We start from the raw sequence: 12,030 nt of genomic DNA, 5'->3' as shown, positions 1-12,030 counted from the left end.
AGAGAGAGAGAGAGAGAGAGAGAGAGAGAGAGAGAGAGAGAGAGAGAGAGAGGGAGAATACCACTCCCACCTGAATTGTGTCCCAAGGATTCTGCTTGGGCTCCTGGCCCCATCCCCTCCCCTCCCCACCTGCAGGCTCTGGTCCACCGCACCCCATGCTTCTTCCATGGAGCAGGCCTGGGAAAGGTCCTCTCGGCCTGCAAAGGGTTGCGATGGGCCCTAAAGGCAGACCCACAGCAGACCCCTCTTCATGGAGTGGGGCTTCCTAGGAAGCAGCTCAGGTACTCGGAGGCCGTGATGGCAGGGCTGGTGCTGGTGCAGAGCTTTTGAGGCCGCGAGTATTTCAGGAAAGTGGCACGGAGGGTGGAGCTGGGCCCCCGCAGGGCAGCCTTGGCCATGAGAGGGTGCACTGCTGACAGCTCAGACTCACTGCAATGAGAGAGAGGCAGAAAAGGAGGCAGCTGGAGGCAGCAAGGCTTCTGAACAAAGGAGGGGAGAGTGTTGCTCTTGCGCTCAAATCCTGCTTGCCGGTTTCCCACAGCCAACTCTCCTGCTGCTGTGAGAACAGGATGGTGGACTAGATAGGCCCTTGGCCTGATCCAGCAGGGGGTTGGACTAGATGACCCACAGGGTCCCTTCCAACTCTACAATTATATGAATCAATGACCTCTGAACAGCCGGCCAGCCAGCCAGAGAGCATCACTGCAGCAAAAAGGACCCAAGAATCACAGGCCAGGCACAGAACTCCCTGTAAAAGCCAAGCATCACCACCCCATAAGTCTTTGCAGCAATCCTGTCACAAGAGGGAGTATCACCCCCATAAGGAGCAAAGGCAGAGGGGGGAGCAGCTTGCCAGAGCACACTCTTCCTCCCAGCAGTGAGGCAAGATTTGAACTGGGGGCTTCCTGAGAAAGAAAAGAACGTCTTCCTTCAAGCAGCACCTATGGAACCCCCTCCCACAGGAGGCAGTGATGCTTCTGAGTAGCAGGTACTGGAATACTTGTGGGGTTCACCAAATGGGCGCTTACTGGCTGACTGCTGAGAATCTAGGCTACGGGATTAGCTGGGGCAGCCAGGCCCTTCATAGGTTCTTAGAATCTTAGCACTGTAGAGTTGGGCCATCCGGTCCTACCCCCTGCAATGCAGGAATTTCAGCTAAATCGAGGACAATAAATTATAAAGGGCACAGCACAGCAGGCCCCTTTCCAAGACTGAAATATATTGGTGACTTGACATAAGCCTCCAGAGTGGCAGCTTGGGGGGGGGGGCTGAGAAGCAGCTTCTGAATTTAATTCTGGTTCTTCAGAATCCTAGAATTACAAAACCTGAAATGCCTATCCGTAACCGAAAAGTCTTTGTCCTGTTAGCATGAAATCCAGCACAGAGAATCGCCAACCTCCCAAAAAAACGCCCCAGCAGGTGGGCTCCTCCTGTGCTGCCTCCTCCCCGCTCCCGGGGGTCCAGGGGTCTGCTCCTACCTGTACGAGTGGAGGTTCAGGGAACCTTCCCGGAGAGCATCCCAGCACCTGGCGCCCTCTTCCGGCAGCACCCTCTGCGCCAGGCCCAGGGCAGCCAGAGAGAGCTGGGCGGGCTCAAAGCGCAGGCAGTCGCAGTCCGCCAGAGAAAGTTCCAGGAAATACATGGCCAAGAGCAGCACCTGTGAAGGGGGGGGCAGGAGGAAGAGCAAGTAGGGGGAAGGGGACCCAGAAGTCCTGCCCTCATCAGCCCCTGCTCTCAGATCAGGCCAGGAGCAAGAGGCAAGCGGAGGAGCAGCAACATGCTTGACTCTGAGCATGTGCAGCAGCTGCACTCGGAAAGGAAAGTCTTTGACTTCTGAGCCCCAGCATCTTTTAAGAAGGAAAGTGAGGAGTCAGCTGTGGCCTGGGAGACCCGCCTGCCCGACACTCACCTCCCTGGCACAATGGCCCACTTCTGCCAGCAGGCGCAGCAGGTGGACGGGGTTGGCATAGTGCAGTTCGAACTTCAGGCGGGCCAAGATCTTGCGCTCCATGCGCAGAAGCTCCTTTTTGTTGAATGAGTCCTCCATCATGAAGCAGAGCTGGGACGGCTGGAGGGAGGGAGGGGAGGAGGTGTGGGATGTGAAACACAGAGCAGTCAAATACAACATCCCTAGAGAGTGGACATAAAAGGGGATGCTGTTTCCTCCTGGGCTGGGACAAACTTCCTCTACATGTGACCAGAGGTGGGCAGAGCTAGCTGAAGGGGCCATCGGCAGGGGCCAAAGGTCAATGATGGTCCATCAAGGAATCAGGCAGAGGCTTAGGATTTCAACTTTGAATGGCATAGGCTGGCAGGAGCTCCTTGGAGTGGCAGCGAGAAGGAGGGGGTGGGGCAGAACTCCAAGAGAGCTGGGGGGGGTGACAGTCTAGAACCAAGAGACGCAGAGTGTGGCCTTTTGCTGTCCTTTTGAGTCCAAAGCTCCTTAAGGGGGGTAGCAAAACCCCCAAATGCTTTGCAATCCCCCCATCGAGGTGCAGGGAACGTGGACCCTGGAAAGTGTGCCCCCCCAATCCCTGGGATCTCGCAGCCCTCGTGGAGATGGGAGCGGTGTGTTGACAATATGATTAACAAATCAGCAAGGCATTTACAATTGACAAAACAATATGAACAACATAGCAGCTAAAAAAATAAGCTGGGAGGCGAAGGGAGAGGCGCCTGCTTGAGTCTCCTTCTCCCCCTGCCCTCGGCCTCACTTCCCACCCCCACAAGGTGCCCATTTGCAGGAACGCTGGGCTGCGTGGAAGAGGGGCTGGGCCCACAGCCTGGCTCAGATACCCCAAGGACCCCCTGAGCTGTGCAGGATCAGCCCAGCAGAGGAAGCCCCCCAAGCAAGGCCACAGCCCAGCCACAGATATTCAGCGGGAACTGCTACCCCTAGGGCAGCCCCCCTCCCTGGACTGGGCACCAGAGCCTCCCCCTCCCACCCATGGCCTCCTGCTCACCTGAGGGCAAACGCTCTCCTCTACCTTGCAGGCCAGGAAGAGGCAGGTGGCAGCCAGGAGCTGCAGGGTGGAGACCCGTACTCGGCCTGCTTTCAAGTAGGCGTTCAAGAGGTAGACGGCCAGGAAGAGAGTCTCGTCCGCCAGGGCCAGGTATTCCTGGGGGGATGAACAAGTAAAATCAGTGATGATTGATTGGGCTAGGGATGTGGGGCACAATATTATGTCAAATGATTGGGAGAGATTGTGGGGAAAAGGTATGAAATTTACTGCATGTAATGTATTGAAAGAGAATATGTTAAAAATGATGTACAGATGGTATTTAACACCTGCCAAACTAGCAAAAATGCATCATGCAACTGATAATAAATGTTGGAAATGCAAGGAAAAAGAAGGTGCGTTTTACCACATGTGGTGGACCTGCCCCAGGATAAAAGACTTCTGGGGGAAAAATTATAATGAATTTAAAAAGGTGTTCAAGAATACCTTTGTAGAGGCCTTTTTGCTTGGAATAGTTGGAGATGAGATCCCCAAAAAAGATTGTACATTCTTTCTGTATGCCACAACTGCAGCTAGACTACTAATAGCTAAATTCTGGAAATCTCAAGAAATGCCCACAATTAATGACTGGCAGATAAAGATGATGGACTATATGGAACTCGCTGAGATGACCGGAAGGATCCGCGACCAGAAGGAGGAGAAGGTTGAAGAAGATTGGAAGAAATTTAGAGACTATTTAAAGAAATGTTGCAATATATAATTAACCTTTAAAGAAGTAGAGGATAGGCTTTAGGCAGTATAAAAGAAATTTTATTTAGGATAGAAGAGTAAGATAATTTTTTTAAAAAAAAAAATGTATGGTTTTAGAAGATGAACCTGCTGAATGTAAAAAAAAAGGACAATGTAGCTCAGAGGGGGAGAACGAGGGAAGTCCCTATACATTGAAAAGGATAATGTAATGAATGGTAAAAAAAAATATGTGTTATGTGTTTGTTTGTTTGTTTGTTTGTTATTAGTGTATAAAATCAATAAAAATTATTATTATATATAAAAAAGGTATTCCTGGGGGGTGGAGTGGGGGGGGGCAGAAGCAGGATTAGACACAACTTTCTGCCAGGGTGTCCCAGAGCCGCTCCTCCTTCTCCTTGTCCCTTCCAACTCTACAGCTCTGGGATTCTATGACTTTGGGGCTGCCATTCCCTGATATCCTGCCCCACAACAAAGGCTCCACCAAGCCCCCAACTCTTGCTTGCTCCAAGGACCCCCTCTCCAGTTTGCCTCTCCAGCAAGGGCAGGGAGCCAGGGAAAAGATCCAAACCTGCCGCCCCTCCCATTCTGCCACCCGAGGTGCCTGCCTCACTTTGTCTCATTACAGAGCCGGCCCTGGATGCCTCCCTGCCCACCTGAATCTGCTGCAAGGGAATGAAAACTCAGGGCCTCCTGCCGCCCCACCCCAAACAAACTTCCCCACCCACTCTAGCTCCACATCTGGGGGGGGTAAGACATGGGGGGGGCTGTTCCTGCTGGTACCTACATGCACTTGCACCAGCCAGTCGATGAGGAGGCTGCGCATTTCCCCCATCACAGACCTGGGCATGTCAAGCCCCCGGAAGGAGTAATGCGTCTGCTTCTGCTGTGGGGAGGAAAGGGGGGAGAAAGGAGCCCTGAGGTTGCTGCAACCCCCCCTTCCCTTCTTCTCATAAACCCCAGTCCTTTGAGAGAGGACAAAGCAGGGGAGCCATGACAGCCGTAACTCGGTAGAACAGGAGGCTCTTAATCTGAGGGTCGTAGCTTTGAGCGAAAGATTCCTGCACTGCCGGGGGTTGGTCTAGAGGACCCTTGGAGGTCCCCTCCAGCTCTAAAATTCTGAGTCCCCTACTGGCCAAGCAAGGGGCCTTTGGGAAGCCCCCAAGGCAGGGGGAGATGGCAACAGCCCCACCCAAAATCCTCTCAGAGAGGGCAGCCCACAGAGACCGCTCTTGGGGGGGGGGCGGGGATTCCAACACTGGTCCTCAGGGTGGAAGTCACTACCCCCCTCCAACTCACCATCAGGCTGCTGAAGATGTCATAGGCATACTCCTTCTCCAGACCCATGCCCAGGCGTGACATGGCTTGCGAGAGCTCCTCCCCAAGGACCTCAGAGGCGGGAGCAACTGGGGTGGGGGAGGAAAGAGACAGCGGTTTGGCTGGCTTGCTCGCTTGAGCTCTCCGCAAAGCACCCGGATGCTTCTGCATGTTGCTGTGCCAGATGCAATGGGTTGAGATGGGACTGGGTGCAAGGCCCCCCATGCGTGAAGGACCCTGTCGTGGTGGGACAAGGTTGGACAGCGTCCTTTGCGGCGTCACGGTTCCCAGACACTTTGGTAAGAATCAACGGCCTTTGGATTGGGACTACCGTATATTCCAGCGTATAAGACTATAGGGCGCATAAGACGACCCCCAACCTTTCCAGTTAGAATATAGAGTTTGGGATATACTCGCCGTATAAGAAATACGACCCGGCGTATCAGACGACCCCCGACTTTTGAGAAGATTTTCCTGGGTTAAAAAGTAGTCTTATACGCAGGAGTACTTAAAATTCACAGCCTATGGGGAGGGGGAAGCGGTAGGCAAGAAGCAATATGGGAAGCAGCTCCAGGCCAACTCTTGTTCCTTCCCCATCAGGCCTCCCAACTTCTGCTTTTACCCCATCCTGCAAACTCTTTTGCCTGCAACCCCCTCACCTCTTTGCAAAGTTGGCTCTGCCGAGGTCCTGGGGCAGACAGCGCCCGGCTTCTCAGAAGCAACATCCTTCTCATGACTCCCGGGGACCTTCCTCTGGAAAAGAGATTTGTGGCGATTGGTGGATGGGTTGCATTTTTATCCCACTCCCCCCCCCTCCAAGAAGCTCAAGGCGGCGTAATGTTTCTCCCGCCTCCTCATGGAATCCCCCTAACAACCCTGCGAGGCAGATTAGGCCGAAAGGCACTGGCTGTGTCACCCACGGAGCTCCGCGGCCAGGGTCTCTCCCAGGTCCAGGTCCAAGACTCTCAACCACAGCACCACAGTTTGGCCACAAGAGCACTAGATTAGACCTGTGTCCCCCACAGAGGCAGAACATGGCTCCGTGAACCAGCTCCTACATCTTAAAACGACTTGGAATGGCTAGCTAAATTAATAGAATATCACAATGTGGTTAAATTAATGGGAAATAGTGGAAGGATGTCAAAAGAAAAAAACGGAGAAAGAGTGGAAGAACTTTAAAGAATATCTTAAAAAGTACATTGAGAAGCCAGAACTTATATCAGATTAAGAAGAGTTCCGTGATTAGCATAAGGAGAAAATGGAAGATGAATTATGAGATATTATTTAGTTTCTAAAGTAAGGAAATATAGAATGATAGGAATATAAAGATGAGAAGATATAGTTAGTAATATGCAAAAGAAAATAATGGAGATTAAAGACATTATAGTTTATGTGATTGGAAGTCTTTCACATTGGGTGGATGTAGGGTGGTGGTGGGGTAGATTAATAAGTGGGTTTGTGTAATCGTAGTTATGTGTACGTCTTTATTGTAATTATGTATGTCTGATTGAGTGTATGCAAGGTTTTGTATTGCCTAATTTTCTAATAATTTTTTTTTAAAAATAAAATAAAACAACTTCTTAGAGCCTTGTAGCCTGGAAATGTAAGCAGAGGCACAACTGGGGCCACCACCAATGTCCCAGCGTGTGGTGTAGTGGTTAGAGCACTGTACCAGGACCTGGGAGAGACCAGGGTTCAAATCCCCAGCTCCGCCATGATGCTCGCCTTGGGTGCCTCTGTCAGCCTGACCTACCTCACAGGGTTGTTGTGGGGGTTAGATGAGGAGGGAACCCCCTGGAGAAAAGGCTGAGATATAAACACAGCATTAGACAAATAGGTGTTCTAGCTGGCTCATGTGGTCATTTGATGCCCCAATATACGTGGCAAATGTTCAGCCCCAGATCTCCTACCTTCCAAGGGTGTAGCAGGGGACTTCGCTTGCCTCAGAACTTACCTCTGCAGTGCTAACATCCAGATGAAAGCAGAGGCTGCTTGTTTTTGAGCATATGCAAAGCGCCTTTAACCTCCCTCCCTCCCATGGCAATGACTTCCAAGTGAACGTCAGTGAGGAATCTGCAACAAAATGTTGCAGCGTAGTCTAAGAGGGCTGCTCCTATTCGGGGCTTCAGCTGGTCAGAAATGCTCTCCCCTCTGAGATATCCTTTCCCCCCTCCAACCTGTCCCACCTCAGTTTTCTTTCCCAACTGACACCCCACATCCCAAGGTACTGAGTGTCCTCAGTCCTCCTCCAGCTCTTTGCTTGCAAGGCATGCGTTGTTGCCCCTTAGACTGCTTTGTCTGAAGGTCTGCTGTGCTTCTCTGTGCCCCCCCCCCATCGGAACGCCAACACCTTGAACCTTCGGGGCTCCAATCCTGCTGGCACTCAGCACCCAAGTTCGCTATTAAAGGGAGCCAGAAAAGGGTGCTCAAGGCTAAGTAATGATGGTGAGCAAGTGGGGGGGGCGGCGGCTTCAAGGCTGCACCTCTGTGCCCCCCACTCCGCAAATGATTCCCGTCTTCTAACAATGCACTCCAGCACCTTCTAGAGGACCCACCTTCCTGCATCCTTTTTCACTGCTCAGTCCTTTGTTGTTCTTGCTTTTCAAAGGCTCCCTTTTCTCATCTGCCTAAAATGGAACATATTTAAGGGAGGAGTTAAAGGGGCAGAGCTCCCCCCCCCACTTGGGTTTCTGGGGTCCCTCCATGCCCCCCCCCCACCAGCCCTCACATGGGCTTTTGCCAAGGAGCATCTCGGACAAAGTGAAGGTCACAGGTGTGACCACGAGCCAAATGTGGGAAGTTGGGATTTTTTTAGCAAATGTACCCCCATCTTCAGCCCCTCGGCCTCCACCTTGAAGCCGGCAGGTCACTTCAGCATCTTCTCCACCGAGGGGAGCAAAGAGAGAGGCCACGGTGGTGGAGAAAGTCTCCTTTGTAATGCTAGGAGGATGTGCTGTGATAGAGCTCCTGGGCATGTGCAGGGTGCAGGCCTTTCTCTCACCACACCTGGGAATGGGTGGCAGGGCCTCTCAGCTCAGGGAACACAGCTTCCAAAAAGAGGCTCCGTTAGGTACCCCCAAGGGGTTAACCTGCTGTGTGAGGCAGGTTCTGCAGACAACGGTCCAAACAGAACAGTACCCCCCCCCCAAAAAAACCCCACATCCACTCAGGGGCCCTTTCAAAAGCTACATCTCTTGGGGAGGGTGGAAAGGGAAAAAATGCAGGGACCCCACCCCAAATTCTCCTGCCCCCACCACAAGTACAAGACCAAACCAACAAACTTGCAGCCTCTGCCAGGATCTCCTCTCTTGAAAGGCGGTGGGCTTGGCCTGCACCCCCCACATGGTCCCCAGAGGAAGGGCTAGGAAGGAAGGTCAGCTCTGCAGGGGAGTGTCAGGCCCAAGTGAGCTGCAATCCAGCTGTGCTTAATTAGCAAAGACAGGCCCAGTGGGCAGGCCTTAGGCAGCACTGGCTCCCATCCTGAAAGGGGCCGGCCCTCCCCAGTCAGGGGAGGTCAAGAGGGCCAGAGGTGCCTTTGCTGCCCTAAGCAGAGACATCCATGGAAGAGGCTGTTCACGGAAGCCTAGAACTGTGGAGCTGGATCGAATAATAATGCCGTTTACAAAAAGGAAAGGGGTACAACCTTAGATATGTTTACAGTGGTACCTCGATTTATGAACACAATTGGTTCCAGAAGTCTGTTCATAAACTGAAGCGTTGATAAACTGAAGCGAACTTTCCCATTGAAAGTAATGGAAAGTGGATTAATCCATTCCAGACGGGTCCGCAGAGTACCCAACCTGAAGCATACTTAACCCGAAGCATGGGTGTAATTGGTTCCGGAAGTCTGTTCATAAACTGAAGCGAACTTTCCCATTGAAAGTAATGGAAAGTGAATTAATCCGTTCCAGATGGGTCCGCAGCGTTCGTAAACCGAAAATTCGTAAACCGAGGTGTTCATAAACCGAGGTTCCACTGTACTAGGAGAGAAGTCCCACTGGGTTGAAGAGAGCTTACCTGCTAGTCTGCATGTTTATACTGTAATATCCATTTTATAATTTGTACCCTGCCCATCACACTGGGTTGCTCCGGCTGCTCTGGGATTGGGCAGCAGATTCAAGCAGACTTTTAAACTGATTGGTCATTCAGTCTGCATGTATTATGCATTTTGGATACAAGAGTTCTGAAGGCAACAAGCATGCTTTTTTTTTTTAAAAAAAAAAAAGCTGCTTAATGTCTACATTATGGTGCTGGAGGAGACTCTTGAGAGTCCCATGGACTGCAAGAAGATCAAACCTATCCATTCTTAAGGAAATCAGCCCTGAGTGCTCCCTGGAAGGACAGATCGTGAAGCTGAGGCTCCAATACTTTGGCCACCTCATGAGGAGAGAAGAATCCTTGGAAAAGACCCTGATGTTGGGAAAGATTGAGGGCACTAGGAGAAGGGGACGACAGAGGACGAGATGGTTGGACAGTGTTCTCGAAGCTACGAACAGGAGTTTGACCAAACTGCGGGAGGCAGTGCAAGACAGGAGTGCCTGGCGTGCTATGGTCCATGGGGTCACGAAGAGTCGGACACGACTAAACGACTAAACAACAACAATGTCTACATCACAATTATCTTAGAAGAGGCATCACCATCTGCAGGAGCAAAGGTTGAAGGAATGGCTCTCTTAAAGTGTTGCCCAGCACTTGGTGATTACTGGTACTTTATAAGCATGCATACTGAAATTAATCAACTGTTTTTTTTTTTTTAAATGCTTTGCCTCAGATATACAGGAATGCCGTTTTAGTCCATTAATTTTCAACCAAAATTTGTGTGACACTGGACACGGGGGGGGGCATTCTGGGTTCTCTCACTGCTCTGCCCTAAAATGATGAGCTCAGCTTAAAGAAAATGACACTCAGGCAGGCAGGATCAGGACTTGCAAGAGGGGCAACATCTCTCTTGAAACACCTCACCCCGCAGCCACCTTTGGCTACTTGCATAGCCAGGGGCAAGAGGACATCTTTAGACTTCCCCCAAAGAACCAGATGGAAGGCTGGCCCAGGAGCATCTAAAAGGCCTCTGGAGAAGACGGTAACCAAGCAATTGGGAAAGTGAGGGCTGGGCGTCTAAGTAGAGCAGAAATACCCTCTAGGTTAGGCATCCTTTGGCAAAATGCTGAATCCTGTCTTCTCCTGTGGGAACAGTTGTTGAGGGATGCAACTCATTTTATATATGCAGGAGATGCATGCAAGAATAAATAAGGGTTTTTAATGAGGGTGGGTTTTTTTTTGGAAAGCGTGGCTTGGCATTTCCATTTTTTTGGAAAAGCAGCGTGTGACACAAGAAGAGCAGGACACACCCTAGAAAGAAAAACAAAACCTTTTATTGCTCGTACCGTACAAATCCAAGGGCAGCAGAGGGAAGGAGAGAAGCAGGGAGGCCCCGCGGAGACGCCCAGGGAAGGCCCCTCTCGCCTGGCACGCCTCAGCCACGCTTCCCCACAAAAGATGCTCGGGAGGACTTGCCTCTCAAGCGGAACTTATTTTACAAACTGAATGGGTGAGCTCGGGGTGGGTGGGTGGGGAGCCAGAGCCTGCCCCCCCTCCCCTCCGGGCGAAGAGAAGTGCCATCACAGTCGCCTTCCAGCGCTGGAGAGAGAAATCGCAGAGAAAACCACAGCACAGCAGCGGAAGGGAGGAGGTCCCAACTAAAGCCGCTGAAGAGGGTCAGTATTAAGTTAATAAACCTCAACTATCACAACTACGGAAACTAAGTGGAAAAAACCCCTTTATTAACCCCCCTCGTCAAAGAGTGTGTGTGTAACGCCCCCCCCCCCAAATATCCAGGACCCCCCTGAATTCTGTAGAACATACATCGCATGGGATCGGAAAAGTCCTGTAAGGTTGTAGTCGCAATCCAAATATGGTTTCCTCGAGTGGGAAAAGCTTCTGAAGTCATATAAAACCTTTAAGCACCTAAATGGAGGTTTCTAAGGCTGCCGGCGCTTTGGAGTCAGAAGAGTGTCAAAGGCCTGCATTGAAATGAAAGGCCGAGTGGAGGGGGGGGTGGCGCAGAGGAGGCCAAAGGGGGCAGAAGGGCTCAGCAGCCCCCCACCCAACCCCCCTCCATGCTTGTGGGGAGGCATTACCATTGCCGCCGCCACCCCCCCGCCCAACGATTCAGAGCGCCAAGCCTCTTCCAGCTTGTGCCCACGTGGCGCCAGCAAGCTGGGCTTCCCAAGGCAGGGAGGGCACAGCAGCAGGGCAGGGGCCCCCTGGGGAGCCACTGCAGGGGCCCACAGACGCCCACCCCCCCCCACAGTTGTGAGCTCAGGCAGCCTGCTGCCTGTCAACCCAGCAGGGGGACCCAGTTCCCTTCCCAGTGCTGGGTGGTGAAGATTTGCACCCGCTGCAGGTGAGGAATGGAAAGGGGGGCCAGGGTGGGAAGGGGCCAGGCCCCCAAGGCTCTTCAGAGAGGCTGATGGCCGCTGAGCCCAGTGCAGGCTGAGGCTCTGCCCTCCCCTCTGCGCCAGGCCCACAGAAACTAAAGGCAGCAAAAGTCACATTTTGGGGGAGGGCGTGGCTGGCCTTAGCCCAGGTAGAAAGGATGAGAAGTGCTGCCAGGGGGGTGTCCCTCCCCCAGAGCCACCCACCTTTTGCGCGAGGGAATGGCCAGATGAGTTTACATTCAACCATATACAAGAGGAGGTGGGAAGCAGGCTGGGACCCCCCTCACCCACCGATGGAAAGGCAGCCCCCTCCCCTCTGCACATTGCCCCCGCGGCAGGCATGAGGTAATGATGGGGGTCCCGGCCAAGATCGCCAGGACCTTGGGCCAAAAGCCCCCCCAGGAATGTTTCCCGTTGAAGAAGGGAGCAGGGAGAGGTTAAGGCTCGGAGAACTGGGGCTTGACCCCAGAAAGGCACCTCTGCTGTGGTAGAGGAAGGGTGAGGGCTGCCCCCACACCCCAACACCGTGGGCAATAAACCGGCAGGCTGCATGCTCCTTGTGGACCCCC

The 12,030-nt window shown here is 52.4% G+C and overlaps 1 protein-coding gene across 1 annotated transcript; it reads right to left on the bottom strand.

The window, feature by feature from the left end:
* Window positions 1–145: 145 nt before the first annotated feature.
* Window positions 146–8,489, bottom strand: CCNP (cyclin P). The gene is made up of 9 exons (XM_088671355.1): window positions 8,258–8,489; window positions 7,580–7,651; window positions 5,684–5,777; window positions 5,007–5,113; window positions 4,495–4,593; window positions 2,964–3,119; window positions 1,910–2,068; window positions 1,479–1,657; window positions 146–429 (listed from the first exon to the last, which is right to left on the bottom strand). Exons 1-9 carry the CDS (start codon window positions 8,366–8,368, stop codon window positions 249–251), a joined length of 1,158 nt encoding a protein of 385 aa, XP_088527481.1. The 5' UTR covers window positions 8,369–8,489; the 3' UTR covers window positions 146–248.
* Window positions 8,490–12,030: the final 3,541 nt, after the last annotated feature.

This window comes from Zootoca vivipara, chromosome 6, assembly GCF_965207765.1.
Source record: "Zootoca vivipara chromosome 6, rZooViv2.hap1.1, whole genome shotgun sequence".
Lineage (NCBI taxonomy): Eukaryota > Metazoa > Chordata > Lepidosauria > Squamata > Lacertidae > Zootoca > Zootoca vivipara.
This window is presented reverse-complemented; position numbering and strand designations above follow the sequence as displayed.

Excerpts from the sequence above, each read along its gene's own strand:
- CCNP (XM_088671355.1), bottom strand. The coding sequence starts at position 8,368 with ATGTGGGGGGTGCAGGCCAAGCCCACCGCCTTTCAAGAGAGGAGATCC. Across the intron at positions 4,594-5,006 it reads ACATCTTCAGCAGCCTGATG|CAGAAGCAGACGCATTACTC; the intron begins GTGAGTTGGAGG and ends TCCTCCCCACAG. Across the intron at positions 3,120-4,494 it reads ACTGGCTGGTGCAAGTGCAT|GAATACCTGGCCCTGGCGGA; the intron begins GTAGGTACCAGC and ends TCATCCCCCCAG.